Source organism: Sander vitreus, chromosome 21 (assembly GCF_031162955.1).
Source record: "Sander vitreus isolate 19-12246 chromosome 21, sanVit1, whole genome shotgun sequence".
In the NCBI taxonomy this organism is placed as follows: Eukaryota; Metazoa; Chordata; class Actinopteri; order Perciformes; family Percidae; genus Sander; species Sander vitreus.
In genome coordinates, this window is record NC_135875.1 from 7,567,586 (window position 1) to 7,583,913 (window position 16,328).

Here is a 16,328-nt window from a genome sequence, read left to right on the forward strand (position 1 = left end):
TTGGCCATATAGACACATACTGTACAATAGAGACAACATACATATAGGCACATTAACACAATATATTGTATAAATGTAGAGTGCAAAGTAATAGTGCAAATGTAGTGTGCAAAATGCATATTGGAATGATGAAGTATGTAATGTGTAGGTGAATGGCCAAAGTGGGGATGACCCCACTTATCAGCAGTTCAGGAGAGTGATGGCAGCGGGAAAGAAGCTGTTCTTGTGTCTGGTTGTTTTTGTGTGCAGGGATCTGTAGCGCCTGCCAGAGGGGAGGCAGGAGGATAGCAGCAGTGTAGAAGATGGCCAATAGCTCTTGTGGTAGGCCATGCTTCCGCAGTTGCCGCAGGAAGTACATCCTCTGCTGAGCCTTTTTAAGGATGTTAGACTCCCACTTCAGGTCCTGGGAAATGATGGAGCCCAGAAACTTGAATGAGTCCACCTTTGACACTGGGCTGTTGGATATTGTGAGGGGGGAGCACTGTGGGGTCCTCCACATCTGCTGCAGTTTTTTCAGGGAAGTTTTTCTGGGAGGCCGCTAGAGTAGCAAGTAGAAGCAAAGTTACAAGTCAAATTAAAACCTCTTATCAGCCAAGCTAAGCATAATACTGATGTGAACAATAAAATAACACCTGCCTGTTATAACTCTGCAGATTGTCAGGTCCTGGAAGGTCTTCTTTGTCTTTCTGCCCTGCAGGCTATACGGTTTTACAACATCATTGGTTGCCACTCGCCATAGCGTGCGACGGATAGCAGTACTGCCGGTCGAACCTCCAAAGGTTGTCAGGAAAAGTTGCTGTAAAACATATAGAAATACAAATTACACATGTAGAACAAAGTGGAGAGCTTGTACAATATCATTTTGTAAGAGAAGTCAGTTCAGTTATAATGATATTTGAATTTATGCAATTATATAGTGTTATCTTAGGGCAGGGTAGGGCCACTTAATTACCATTTTGTTCCTCCTCTCCTGTTGACCGAGACTCCTGTCTAACTCCTGCAGCTCAGTGACTGTCGAGCAGGGCGACAGCAACACGTCATCGACTGGAGCAGAGGGAGGTGACTGGGAGCTCCTTAAGAGTATGAGCAGCTCATCCATCTTTTCCTCAAATGTGTCCATCCGCTGTGCCATGCGGGTAATGGATGTCCTCATGGCTATGGAATAATTAACGGTTTTAGTTGTTATACATAATATACTTGCATATGTGAACAACTTAAGTGAGTCTTCTTGCCTCTCTGTGTGATGAGTCACCTCCCTCTATGTGATGAGTTCTGCTGTTTACAACAACAAAAAAGTTAAGTTACTCTTGACTCAAGTTCCTTGTCATGAAATTGTATTTAATTGGAAATGGAAAATTCAAAGCCACTGTACCTTCAACTGGGTCCCAAGATGAAGTGACAGGCAGAGCTTGCGTTACAATAGACCCATCCAGCTCTGGGCGACCGGCTGGTTTCCTGTGTGGTGTTGGCTCATCTAAAAAGAAAGTAGATATGAATATTGGTCAGTTCATTTATGGTAGGTTTCTTGCACATGCCATTGCAAAAGATGAACCTATGCTGTTACATTAGACAATCGCTAAAAAAAAAACACTTACATGCAGGTGGTGGAGGCAGTAATCTGCTGACCTGAAAAAGGGCAGGAAGGGACAAACGCATCAGAACAGTCACGTGATATGCACCAGGTTGAATAGAGCTCAAAAGTCCCGCCCCTCCTCTGAGAGACCTTGGGTTCCGGAAGTAAATTTCCCATTCATTTCTCCCATTGACGTCTGGGAAAATCCGTATATAAAGAGTTTTAGACCATGCCTTAGGCTAACCAGATGGGACGTGACTCATAAGCATACAACATATCATTTCGAGTAAAAAAAACGAACAGAAAATCCCCAAAAAGTCAAAGGTACAAGACTGTGTACCTATCGTCATCTCAGAGCGAAGGAACTACTCATCCCATAAACCACGCGCACCACTGAACAAAGGAAGCTAACGTTAGTTTAGCTAACAGCTAATTCGGCTAACCGCTAGCTGAGACAGCATGTAATAGCTTTAAAAGACCCTCAAAATAAACCTGAAAATAACCGTTAACATATATAACGGTTAACTGTTACGTCAGCTCTAGACGGCTTTACCCAGTGTTAAGTTTGAGTTAACGTTATTTTAGACTGAATCAAGCTGTCAGCCATTGGTTAGCCGAATTAGCTGTTAGCTAAACTAACGTTAGCTTCCCGGCAGAGGCTAACATCAGAAGCGTGACACACAGATCGTGATTCATGCAGTGTCGTAAATCCTCGTGACGGATCGTGCAGGCAGCAGAGATCGGGTGATTTTTTCACTTTCACTTTACACTCTATTCTGGGCCATTGTTATGGGAATATTATGGATTTACTGACCTGAGCAGGAGACTACAATCTACAGAAATTACACATAATAGTTTTTTTATGGCTGATTCTGATGTTTTTCTGTTGTTGTTTTTCATACACTACATTTGAAATAAAAATAAATAAATAAATCTATTTTTGCAGTTATTTAGTTAGTTTCCAGTATGATGTTGGCAGTGTGGAGAAGGCTTTGAAACAGCATTTATCATTTACAGTGGTTCCCAACTTGGTCACACAGGACACACACAATAAATTTAATTCATAGTCATATGTTATACAAACTGTAAAACCCTCTAACAAACTTGTACATTTGGGCTATATGTATGATCTCCATTTGACTTAACCTAACTAGAGGGAGAGGTAGGCTTACAATACAGACCAAGGATAGATGCAGGGGACTTAATTCTGTTTTGGTATGGGGCAGCATGCATCACCAATCAGAGCAATGTTTAAGTCACCATCAGGGCAGGGAGAGTCTGCAGGGGAGGAAAAAGATTTAACCCCAGTATTTTGGAGCAGATATGGAATCAGTTTGGCAGGGTCAGCATAAATTCTTTCACATACAGTGAAAATACACATAAGCCACTGATCAGTGTTACCTTTCAAAGACCTCAGTGCAGGTCGGACAAGGGATAGATACAGTACACGAGGGCATTCATTACTGCAGCAGTGTCACTATTTACTGAGGGAGAGTAACAGGAAACAGTGTATGGCCTATTCACTGGAAGACTTTAATAAAAAACAATGTAATGAATTGGAGGATGACAAAAGTGCCATACAGAAGATGAGTAATGGCCTTCATACATATGCTTTGCAGGCATTATATCCTGCATGATACATGCTGTGTTCAAGAAAAAGGGCTTATGTGTGTCCAGTTAAGCACCAAATTAATAAATTCATAGTTTTAATGTGATATAGAGGCAGCAAATATTTACAAGCTGCAGGCTGAGATGAATTGTGTACAATACAACCATGGATGACATTACAGGACAAAAGCAATCAGAATATTCATGTAATTAGCCTATATTAGCCTACACATTTATGTCCGTCTAGGCTCCTTTATGTTTTATTGTTGTAAGAAGGAAATCTTGTTTCAAATGTGGTGAATTTCTTGATGAAGTGGATAGATTACTTCACTGGGCTAAGAAAGCCAACATTTTCTATTATTTGAATAGGTTGAGTTAGGCTACTTTAAGTATTAGCATTAACAAACACTGATTTCCCTTTACGAGAAATAGATTGTGACAATAATTCACATCAGCATAGACCTGATTATATACAATAGCCAACAATACAGTACAGAGGTCCCATAGCCTATTTAACGCTTGTTGAGAATAATATAAGCTACTCTCTAAACGCAGTACACATTTTTAAACACAAATGTACCTACAACGGGTAATACGCTTTTCTTTTTTGACATTGGCCTTCTGTGCTTGCCGTAGTGCTGTATAAAAGCTTTCCTAACCGGAAGTTCCACCCCTTTTCATCCCCTCTCTGGCAGACTGAGTGAGTTTCACATTGACACATAAACAAAATCACAATTTCTATCATAATCCATCCTCTTTAACACTAATAATCACATCCCCGGTTCTGCTGAATTATACTTAAGCAATTCAGTAGCCAGATGATGAGATACTTAGTTGTTTTCCAACACTTTTCTTCCTGTTGTTTTAACCGATAAACTGACTCCATCTTTCTCTGCTCCTCCGCAGCGTTCAGTCGGCTGACACAAGCAGCATGGTAAGGACTTATTGTCATTTAAATGATTAAATATCTAAATCTGCATAGCTGATGATGTTGTATCGTGTGAGTGTGCGAATGGCGTTACCTGAAATGTGTGTTTTGTGGTTATATACCAAGCGTTAGATATGTAGAGAAAAGTGGCTAGCTTAGGTGATTAGCATTAGCATATTGCTGCTAGCTTCGGCCACCCGGCTACAGCCTGTCGCATAAGAATGTCATGTTCACGAGCCCATAGCAATATGGATTTACCTAACTAAATTATGAGGTGCTGGGATTAAGTTCTCCAAAACAACCAGTCTAACTGTGGTAGCTGTAGTTGGTAGTGACCTGGTGCAGGCTGTACTTATCTTACGTTAGCCGTGGGTGCCCAGCGAAGTAGAAACTTTAGATAAAGACCTGTTTCGCCGCCAGCAAGACATGCAATCATCTCAGGCTGATGTGCTCGTGATGCTTTTTCAAGTCTTGCAAGAGTAATGATGGACCTAGTGCTGGGTTTCGATTTTTAACAGAAACATCAGTTCCACCGGTCCCCTAACATCACTTTGTTGTTAATTCGTAATCTGTGTGTTTTGATGCTTTGTGTGAATAATAATTTTGCCTATTCTGTTCTTTATTTGTAGCCTCGCAAGATAGAAGAAATCAAAGATTTCCTGCTGACAGCCAGGAGGAAGGATGCCAAGTGTAAGTTAAACTCTGTACTGTCCTCACCTGCATATACTGGTTCATGTAAATGAAAGCAATGTATGCCTTTACACACACACACACACACACATATATACATATATATATATATATAAACACATTTTAAACGACAAGGTGGATGACAACTTGCAGGTTATGGCTCTGACGCACCAACCCGACGGCCGACCTTCAGCAGAAAAGGCAGTCAAACTGACTCCGAGTTGGTCAAAAATGTGCCTCAAAACACACCGAAGAGAAGACTTTAGCGTACGTTGTTGCCCCAAAAAATGAAAACCGACAGCTGATTGGATGAACACGTCACGTGGGTCTGGCTGCTCCCGGATTTTACAACCGAGCATAATGGTGGCTCGTTCGGAATACAATCTCATATTTTACGAAGCTAGTTCACCGAAACATGTTTCTGAAAACATTTTTAAGCGAGAAATAGGCCATGCAGTTGCTGAATCTGTCTTCATTTCAGATCGACAAAGGTCAGTTTTAAAAGATTTTCGTCAGATTTTGAGAGGCGTTAGTCAGGCTCATCCCGCTCGTCATTTCCGGGTTAGCTCTCCACCAATCAGATTGGCCATTGAGTCCGACTGCCCGCCTTCCGATTCAACATGTCAAATCGGCCTAAATGAAGGCCGACAGCTCCTCAGACTGACGGCGGCACGGAACACACGAACACTTGAGTCACTGACCTCGCCAGGCTGTCCCGACGGCCGATTATCGGGTTGGTGTGTCGGGTCCTTTACTGGCAGGCCAGATAAACATGAAAACAAATGTTACATTTGTTTACAGGCAAGCATACAAGTCAAATTATATGAAGAATTTAGTGTCCAACAATAATTGAAGTAACCTGTGTGGCCTTTCTTTCTAGAAAATGTCCAGGAAACTTCCTAGGAAATTATTCAGACACTTGTACTTGTAAAATAGGGCATTACTGCAGTCTGTTTTGGAACGTACAATAACTTGCGTTATGTCACTGGAGTTAGTTTTTATTTTTTTAATCCAAGTAGAGGTTTCTGTTGACGAGTTGAATCTGAAGTGGCTTGTTTCTTCCTCCAGCCGTAAAGATCAAGAAGAACAAGGACAATGTTAAGTTCAAGGTGCGCTGCAGCAGGTACCTGTACACCCTGGTCATCACAGACAAGGAGAAGGCTGAGAAGCTCAAGCAGTCCCTGCCCCCAGGTCAGTATTAAGAAGTCTGCTTGTGGGGCAAACGAGTGAGAAGCAGCAGTCTTTGTTTAAACAGCGAAAGGCTAATTGGGGACATTGTGAAGGAATGAATGATGTATATTTGACCTTTGACAGTCTTAGATTATTCTGTTTTTAAGAAGTTTGCATCTTCCCTGGGTTTGATTTTAAAGATACCATTTGGAGGTTTGAACCACTTGTGGCTTAGAGCATGTTTGGTGGGTGGGTCTGAGTTTCTCATTCTACCATGTACTACAAGGATGCACATGCATGCCACAAGCACAGGGATGGCGTTATACATTTCTGTTGACTGCAGAGGATGGCTATTGTGGTAGCAATGCACTGTAGAGAAAGCAATGAGCTAATGATAATAAAAAAACTCAACCTGATGTTAACAAGGCAGTTTTTAGAGCATTCATAGAAACACATTGTAGCTATTTTATAATGTATGAAATGGATTCAATGTGCTTATTGGGCCTCAGGAACATAACCAGTGCATTTTGGGTGAAAAGAAATGTAAATTGTAGATGTTTACAATAAAAACTTGGCTGGGTTTTATAGCATTTTAACTAGAGTCTACAGAGGTTAGATAGTAGTAGGTCCTCATGGAAAATGACTAAATGTGCAACTTAAACACAATTGCAGACACTTCTGCCAAGATAGTTTCCTAATAATGGGAAATAGTCATGAGGCTGATGTGGACCACTGAAATTTGGGCAGGAGCAACAGTCAGAAAACTGTAAAAATGACAATGTTAAGGACATTAGTCTCATTTCACCTCAACATTAGGCACATATTCTTTCACACAAAATACATTGACAGGGTCTTTGCTGCTGGAGGTTTTATGCAGTCAATATTTTCTAACCTGTTGTCTTTGTCTTTACAGGTCTGGCTGTGAAGGAGCTGAAGTAAATCCGTGATGTACAGATAATTGTAATAAAAATTGGAAAAGGAGTTATTTGTCTGTGGTTTTGTGTGCTTTGTCATGCTGTAATGTGAACACAAAATATTTAAAAAAACTGAATTTTATCAGTGTTGTCAGTCAGGGTCTAGTGTGGCCAGCTTGTTAAAATGGGAGGTCATACATGGTGGTTTCTTCTTTCCATCTTTCCACCAGATGTCAGATTTGAGCTATAGCCGGACTGAAAAGTGTGTAAAGAGAACCACCCTCCATTTCAAATATGTTAATGGTGTATGAAATTGAAAGATATTTAAAACATTTTTTTAATATTTACATTTAATGGGCACTTAAAGGTTAGTAGTGCAGTTGCTGTTTTAAAATGAAATGAGGCCAGATTAAACTGCATATCCCCTTGTGCCAACATAAGTAATTAAACTACGGCTATTATCAGTGCGCTTATATAGAAGTGCTGTTTCTGTATGTGTTAGAGATAGAAATGAAAATTGAATGGAAATAAAATGGCTTAATGTAGGAATATATTGGTCTAAACTGGTGAATTATCTGGTCGATTATTTTCGATCTTGGGGGCAATTTTTTTTCTCAGGGTATTCTGAGAGTTATTGGGACGTCTTTGTTCCCCTTAATTTGCTACGATGCATGTTATTAAACCCCTAGTATGAGTTATGAAACTTTGATATGTCTTACTTATTTTCTGTAGGTCCTAAATGCCCGTGGAACACTATTCTCTGAAACTTCTTTACCTTCTAGGGGTCATACCTTACATCTCACTTTGATGTTCAAATGTCTATTAGGTACTTATATTACAAGTTGTGGATGATGCAGCATCACACAAACATGCTACTAAAACATCAGTATGTGCGCACTTCTGTCTGGATGCTTATATAAGATAATACTAGTGAGGACATGGATTACGGAATGGGTGGACTGATCTGCTACAGGGATGAAATCAAGCAGACAACCAGCACTCTGGTTTGATTTCACAGCGTAATTACTGAGGACGTATACAGGTGCAAACACAGCTCCATATAAACTCACCACCCTCTGTTTTCTTTTTGTTTATAGCCACCAGTTGGTGAAGATAGGAGTTGCTAGTGATTCGGACGTCCTATGAGGACATCAATTAAAGTTGTTTGTAATTGTCTCAGTTGACCACTAGGTGGCTGTGCAGTAGCTGGTTCCGCAGATAGACTGATGAAGCAACACTTAAACAAATAAATAAAACATGAATGAAATGAACAGAATGAAAATTAAATGAATACACAGTTCAAAAAAAAGTTTTTTTTACAGTCTTACCTCAGACATGCTGGCAGACTGTTATTTCTAAACTCCTCAAAAGGGCTGTCAGCGCGCTCCCGTACCGTTGCCTGACTATCAGGGCGCGTTCCCGCTGGTGACTGTTGTGTGCGTCTGGAGCGGGCTGTCCGTCGGATAGGAGCTGAGGGTCCACACAGACACGGAGACATGGGCGCAGTGTGATTGTTTCTTCTTTCATGTAAAAAAAAAAAAAAAAAATCTCTCGCGTACTTTACAACAACACTGTTGTCTCTGCAGGACTTATTGTGCGGGTTCTATCATGCGTGGCTGAGAGTGTGTTTCCACAAACGAGCATGCTTTTATCATTGTCTTTGTTTGATATGAGACGGGATTAAGATATCCGGCAGCGGACCAAACAGCCCGCTTTAGTAAAGGGAGGCTAATTTAGGCTGTAGCCGAACTTTTTCTCGGGTCAGGGATGTCTTCGGATCGGATGGATTACATTGCGCCCTGGTGGACTTACTGGCTCCACAATTTTCCTCATATCAACCTGAGGTTTCAGCCCATTGACAACAGCTTCCAGCCCGAAGAAGAGAACTACCAGCAGGTCAGTAAAAGAAGATGGGACATAGCTTTATCAGGAGCCTGGTTATCAAGGACACAAGTAAAACTACTCAATAGTGAGTTTTTAACAGTAGCCTATGGGACATCTAAAATAATCCGTCAATATATGGCTTATATCCTTCAATACATGGTTTACAATTTCCCTGACACTCTTGTGTTCATCATTATTAAATCAGTCATTATTATGCTTTCTGTTGCCTTCAGATTACATTTTGATAAAAGTGGCCCAAAATGTCCACTTAAGTGGTAGCCACCTTGAGGGTGAGCCCACCGCATTTATTAGGAGCTATAGGCCTATCCAGTCCCAAAGATCAATGGACCAGGTCGAAAATGCTTGGTGCTTTCGGTTTTAGGTGTTGCCATTTTAGTGGTCTTCCAAAAAGCAATTCCTCTTTGCAAAAATGACGTTAAACTATTAAGTTACATGCTTAATTGCGTTTCCCAGTAGAGACAGAACATGAAGATCTTGTATATACTGCTCTCCATTAGGCTTGGTAACATTTTTCATTTGGACAGATAAGTATTTGTGTCTGTTGGAGAGACAGAGAGAGAGAGACAGAGAGAGAGAGAGAGAGAGAGAGAGAGAGAGAGGATCAGGAAGCACACTTTACACTGTAAATGTTGGAATGGGATGGGAGTTAAAGAAAGTGGTTCCTGTCTAACTCCAGAGGTGGTGTCAGACAGGACTGTTTCACACAGTTTTGAAGTGGGTTGGGATCAACTGTTGGATGACTAATGACCTGCTTGTGAACACATGTCAAGTACTATGAATGATTTATTATTGCACTGTTTAAATTGTCAGGGTTATACAGCTTAGCTTCTGTCAGTGCACATAGGCACATCATGCTGAGAATAGATGACATTTAAGTTCATCGTTGCAGCGTCTCAGCACAGTGGTTTTCACAATGAGGTCAGGGTTCAAGGGAGCAAAAGACATCACAATCCTACATGGTTGCTCCAAGCAGGAGCAGTAGTGAAGGCTGTACAAATAAACTGTTAATTAGCACTAGTCGTCCACACAGTACTGTCCATCTTCAATCTGTGGACACGTTGCTACGGTGTTTGTATGCACAAAATACTGCATAATGCTTTGTTTTCAACTGTTATTGCTAACCTGGCTAAAGTCCCCCCGCCCGATGTTAATTCTAATTTTATTTATTTATTTTACGAGGAATACCTCTTGAGATGTGTCATCTCATTTTCGAGAGGGTCCTTGGTAGGACTGGACAGTACAAAGGACAAGACATTACAGTACAACATACACATTCACTCACGTACTAACTCCCCCACCCCCCCTCCCCACCCCACACTCCTGCCCAGACATCTCCAGAATAATCATTACAAAATATATAAAGAGTAATTAAAAACAAAAGAGAGAAATACCAAAAAACTGAAAAGAAAATAAGAAAAAATGAAAAATCAGATAACCAAAAAAAAAAAAAAAATTAACAATTACACCAGAAGGCAATCAAGCTTTATGGAAAGCATTTACAACAATTGCTTGTTTGCAAATAAATAAACAAAGATGTCTTGAAGGATCTCAAAGATGTGATTAATCTTAGTGACCCAGGCAAGCTATTCCAATCGAAGGGAGCTTTAAATTTAAATGAACACCTGCCACTTTCTTTGAAAATGCGAGGCACACTAAAGGTATGGTTTCCCGACTTGTTACTGGAACGCGGTCAACTCAGGTGCGATGCATTCCCAGTCCTGACCTCCGACTTCCAAGGTAAATGGAACGCAGCATATAGCCCAATAGCATGTTAAGGCACTAAAGCATTGGCTTCAACATTAGCTGTGATGCTTCCCTTTGCTTTTAGCGGCTACCGCTTCACCAACAGTAATAGTTTGATGCACTTCTGCTCCACAAGATATCAGATGGAAGCACAACTCAATTGGATTTTTGTCGAGAGGAGAGAGGCAAAGTGAAGGAGATTTCCTTTCTTCTCATGCTGCCAGTTTCCATTCTCTGTAGCACTGTGAAAGTAGAGTCCTGGCCATGGGATGTGGTAGGGGAGGGGAGCATGGATGTATTAGAGGGAGAGGGTGGTGAGTCTCGGCAGGAGAGCAAGAAGAAGGCAACCACAGACAGGCACTTTCACAAGTCAGGGGTGGGAAACCCCCATCCTCACACACATCAACCTCTCTTGTTTTATGACTTTTACATACCGTATGTTTCTCTCTCGGACACAACCATGCTCCTGCTCTCTTTTGTCTGTTTTTTCCCCACTCATATAGGTCAACCCCGTCATGCTCCCACTTTGTAGAACAATTTTCTGCACAGCACCAAAGCTAATGACACAATTTTAAGCTGATGCGATGCTATTTAGGCCATTACATTTCCTGTCCTTTGTGGGCTGTCAGACTTAATTTTGATCACCACCTCCTTGGTTGACTGCATGAGTAGCAGTGACGATAGGCAAAGGATGTCGAACTGGGAAAACAGGTGATATATCGTCCCTGGATGTACTAGCATAGTTGTTAAATTGTGAATTAAACTTGCTAATGAAGTGACACATATCAACTATACTGTAAGGCAGTAAAAAGATACAAATAGGTGGCCGGGTTGGTTCAGTGGTAGAGCAGGCGCACATGTACTAAGAGGTTTATTCCTCGACGCAGAGTTCCAGGGTTTGAATCCGACCTGTGACGATTTCCTGCATGTCGTCCCCCTCTCTCTCACCTAGCTGTCCTATCAATTAAAGGCGGAAAAGCCCAAAAAAAGAATTTTAAGAAAAAAAGATACAAATAGTCTATGTTTAAGGGAATTTGCTGGTGTCGTTTTGTTTCTTAACACTGCATAGCTTCACACTGTGGTATTAATGAAAATCCAATTTGTTTCTGCACCCGGATAATTAACAGCATTGCAACTGTGTTTATTGGTAAAGAATTCAGAACAACGGAACAAAAATGAAGCTTTATAATCGAGCCGTGTAATGTTGACTCCATTCTTTTGTAAAGGAATTGCTGTATCGATGTTAAGTTGGCCACGGCTGTGCAGAGTATTGAACTGTTGAGCCGTGCCTTTAACCAAGGCCGTTTGCCTTTTCAGAGCAATTGTAATTGGCTAGTCTTCTGTTGGATTTGGGCCATCCAATGTGATGGAATGCAAGGGGTCGTGATCTTTCACTGTTCTTTGTCTGCATGTGTACTTGTGTGTGTGTGTGTGTGTGTGTGTGTGTGTGTGTGGTAGTAGGTTTCTCACCCTCTGTTGGACACTGGTATTGTCAGTAATGGAATGTCTGAATCACCTGACTCGAGTTCATCCTCTAATTTCTGTCTTCTGACAATAAGCAAGCTGTTCTTCATCTTACAGTCACATATTTAGGAAAATCTCATCCAGAGCTGCATCTTACTGCAGAGTTAAGGGTTCTCTATGCCAGAAAGGAACTACATTATGTCATACGACTTGTTGCCCAACTAGAATTGACCTCCCCTAAACACATGGAATTGTGGGAGGTCTCTAAAATATTGACAATATACTATTTTTGCCATGCATTAGTATGTTAATGTATTTTCATCATTATTGATGTATGATTAATGTATGAGGGTTAGTCATCACTAAATCACTTTAATAAGGATACCGGCATGCATGCTATTCTCGCCATCACCACGTGGACTAAAAAACTAACTTTTTTAGTCCACATCAGCCTGGCATGCTCTGTGTTTGGTTTAACGCTCATACATTTGGATGTTTATAGGTTATTTGAGCTTACTGTGTCTTATTTATGCCAATAAACTATAGAATATACTACTGCACTATCTATATACTATCAGTCTGCATATTATACTGTGCCCTGCTTTAGTTTGCCCGTATTGTATTATACTGTGATGTTTGGTTTGGATACCCATGTGGAGGTTTGATGTGGTCATTAACTGATTATTATATATCAGATGTGCTGACATAATGCAGGTAGGCTTACATGCTTGCAGCTATGAATGTTTCTTTTCAAGAGTCACAGTCAGTCCACTCTTTGAGCGGGCTTTGAGGCTCGCCCCCTGGAGAAAAAAAAAGCTCCCTTGACAGCCGTGGTATAGTTTGTACACTGCTGCAAAAGTGTTTATACCTGCTACACTCGATGATAGCATGAAGCCTGCCTTTATAGCTGCCTACTTGCTGCATCACGCTGCCTCCCTGTTCTCCCTCCAAGAACTCAGTACAGTCGTAACATTTTTGGACAGTCTTTTCTCGAAGGAATTCATGGTGTTGCACTCAGTTATACACACAATAAGCACTTGCATGCTGAGGCCTTTACTTGGTGGGAAAGTGACACGCCAGCATCGTTGATGATTGCTCTGGGGACGCACATGCTCCTGAGATAATCTGCTGATGTTTGTCTGACGGGTTTAATTAATTTCTCTCTCTCTGTCCTGAGGTCTAGACGATGAAAAGAGGGCAAAAACTGAAAAAGCGTGTGTGTGCGCGTGTGTTTGTGTGTGTGTGTTGAGCCAGACATAATGTGTAAGTCAGCAGGTCCTCGTCCATCTGACTTCCCTTCCCATTTCCTGTTTTGTGACCCAAACAAGTTTTTGCCAAATACTTTCTGTGTCCATAACGTGGACTGCTGGTCCGCATATTCAGATACTATCCAATCAGTCAGGCAAGGGTTACAACCGTTTATTAATGAATTTATGTTCATTGTAAATGCTATTATTGAGTGACATAATGCTAGAACTCCAATATAATCCTGAAATAACAAGTGTGGGTAATGTATATTACACTGAGCTTGGTGCTTCTGTTTGCTTTATGGTATAGTATGTTCATGTTGTGTGTATCAGTCCTCTGGTCTCTGAGCCAGCATGGCGTTATTGTTAGCGTTATTGTTATTATCAGGGCCAATTATATCCAACAAAATTAGAAGTTAGGCAGTTGCTCTTTAAAATAATCAACTGATGTGTTACTTAGAACACTCCTTGGTCCTAAATTTGAGAAATGATGTGTATGTTAAAATGTCTCTACCACATTTGGTAGCCTAGAAATCTAAACGCACCCTAGCGGCAGCAAATGTAATTTCTTGATGTGGGTCTGGCTTGTCAGGCTAACTGTTTGGTACTTGGCCATTAAAACTGATTCTGATTCTGGACATTGTTTCACATTTTGGGAAAGACACTTTATTTACTTTTCTTGACAAGAGTTAGATGAGAAGATTTAGTAACTCGCTATGTGGAGGTCATAGCTTGCCCACATTTGTCATTATCTGTGGGTGACACAGTCATTACTGTAAAGATTGTGGATGTACACTCAATGTATGCTCAGTCAAGCACAGAAAATAGCACGTGTTTTCACGCTTTTGCTGAAGGGAAATGTGCCATGTTGTTTACTCTCACTACTAAAACAGTCTACTGTCTAGGAGCTACTGGAGTGTGGGATGCATTATGTCCTGAACATTAGCAAGAATGGAAAAAAAAAGCTTTTTGTATTTTAAAGTGCTCATATTATGCTCATTTTCAAGTTCATAATTGTATTTAGAGGTTATATCAGAATAGGTTTACATGGTTTCATTTTCAAAAAACACCATGTTTTTGTTGTACTGCACATTGCTGCAGCTCCTCTTTTCACCCTGTGTGTTGAGCTCTCTGTTTTAGCTACAGAGTGAGACATTACACTTCTGTTCCATCTTTGTTGGGAGTCGCACATGCACAGTACCTAGGTAAGCACTGCTAGCTAGTCAGTTGCAGAGTATGAGGGCGTGCCACGCTAGCAGCTAGGCGAGCATTATAACGTTTGTTACAAAGTGACGCAAGTTCGTCACGGAAGTAAAGACTGGACTACAATAGAGCTGTTTGGAGCAGTTTGTCAACAGTGTTTTCTGTTGGAGATGGTAAGTCCCTTTGGGGTGGACTTTGGGCTTTTTCACTTTATAAACCTATTACATGCACAAAAAAGATATATAACACAATAAAGGAAAGGGAAAAAGCCAAAAAGCACAATATGAGCACTTTAAGATTGAGATATTTGTCATGTTCAGGTCACTTTATAGAACTGACAGCTTTGGATACTCAGTAATTGCAGAGTTTAATGAAAAATAAATCAGTATCATTGCATGGACATTTGTACACTTTGTACATAATTACAGATGATTAAAGAACACTTGCCTATCCTCCAGCACAGGGGAACAACTATTTTTCTTAATAACAGCACCATTTGTCCTTGACAAAACATCAGCACTTTTCTCGTCTCACCACTGATCACTTTAATGTCCAGCTCAGACAAGCTCCTAATGAAAGCTTTTATCCTGCTATTACTATGGGATAAATGACCAAGCCACAGACTATGCGTTTCAATTACAGGATCAAACACACACTCTTAACACACTCGATCTTTCTGCTTCATTGGCTTTTCGTACCGAGATTCCCTGGGAACAATGTTCCACCTGAATGCATGCAAACAGCTCCTCCTCCAGACCTTTTGGTTTCTTCTGTTGTCTTTCCCTTCCTCTCGCTTTTTCTGTGTTAAGGCCCTGACCTTTGTCAATCTGAAATGAAGACAGATTCAGCAACTGCATGGCCTATTTCTCTTTTAAAATGTTTTCAGAAACACGTTTCGGTGAACTATCTTCGTAAAATATGAGATCGTATTCCGAACGAAGCCGCCATTATGCCCGGTTGAAAAATCCGGGAGCAGCCAGACCCACGTGACGCGTTCGTCAATCAGCTGCCGGTTTTCATTTTTTGGGCGACAATACAGATTAGCGCCGCCTACTGTTATGGAGACGTATTACGTCTCGCGCACACGCAGAACGTACGCTCAAGTCGGCGTCAGTTCAGTGTGTTCTGAGGCACTTTTTGGACCTCGGGGAGCTGATTCATCAGTCCGACTGCCTTTTCTGCCAACGGTCGGCCGTCGGGTTGGTGTGTCAGGGGCTTTAATCAGTTTTCCTTCACCTTCCCCTTTTTGTTTACTCATGTTAGTCCTTCACATACATGTAAATGGATGTGCCGTTGTGTCAGAGCCGCTCATGTTTGGAAGACTGAGAGGATTTATGTGAAGTCATGAGAATAAAACAAATAAAAAATATTTTCCCACTTTCAAAAAAAGACGATGTCCTTCAATTGCAGCAATGATTTCCTAAAGTGCACTTTCTATCGTGTCAATTGTTAATATTCCTAATTTTGTGCTCTCAAATATTTGATTGCCTTTGCTGCAGCCCTCCTTCTCACAATTTCATTTCAATTTGACTGATTACAGCTGATTTTTCAACTAGATGCATGAGCTGTTGTGTAGTTTGTGTGATAGAAAATGGAAATGGAAATGCATACCAAGGGCTGAAAATCCATTATCTGTTCAGCTATCACAACAGCTCTGATTGCAATGGAAATTTAACAACCCCTAACGCCTCCTCCTCAAGAAAATCAATCTTAAATCTGTCGTTCTTGATTTCCATGTTCTCTGTCCCACCTCAGCCTCTCCCTGCTGGTCTGAATGCCTGTGTAACGTCATCGTTAACACAGTGATTCACCTCAGCTCAGCCTCTGTAGCAATCATTGTTTGTTTTTTTTAGTCCTTGTGTGTCATGCATACACATAGAAAG

General features: G+C 41.0%; 2 protein-coding genes across 3 annotated transcripts in view; both read left to right on the plus strand.

Moving 5' to 3' along the window:
• The first annotated feature begins 3,816 nt into the window (after positions 1–3,816).
• Positions 3,817–6,950, plus strand: rpl38 (ribosomal protein L38). The gene is made up of 5 exons (XM_078279735.1): positions 3,817–3,881; positions 4,088–4,115; positions 4,739–4,799; positions 5,868–5,990; positions 6,883–6,950. The coding sequence occupies exons 2-5, from the start codon at positions 4,113–4,115 to the stop codon at positions 6,906–6,908; spliced, it is 213 nt and encodes a 70-aa protein (XP_078135861.1). The 5' UTR covers positions 3,817–3,881; positions 4,088–4,112; the 3' UTR covers positions 6,909–6,950.
• Positions 6,951–8,293: 1,343 nt separating this feature from the next.
• The window catches only part of ttyh2 (tweety family member 2), a 61,725-nt gene continuing 53,690 nt past the window's right edge, over positions 8,294–16,328 (plus strand). Inside the window, exon 1 of one of the 2 annotated variants that reach the window (XM_078279432.1) lies at positions 8,294–8,779. In XM_078279432.1, coding sequence (XP_078135558.1) covers positions 8,651–8,779 — 129 coding nt within the window. In that variant the 5' untranslated portion in view covers positions 8,294–8,650. The remainder of the gene's footprint in view (positions 8,780–16,328) is intronic. The other variant, XM_078279433.1, reaches the window with a different exon arrangement.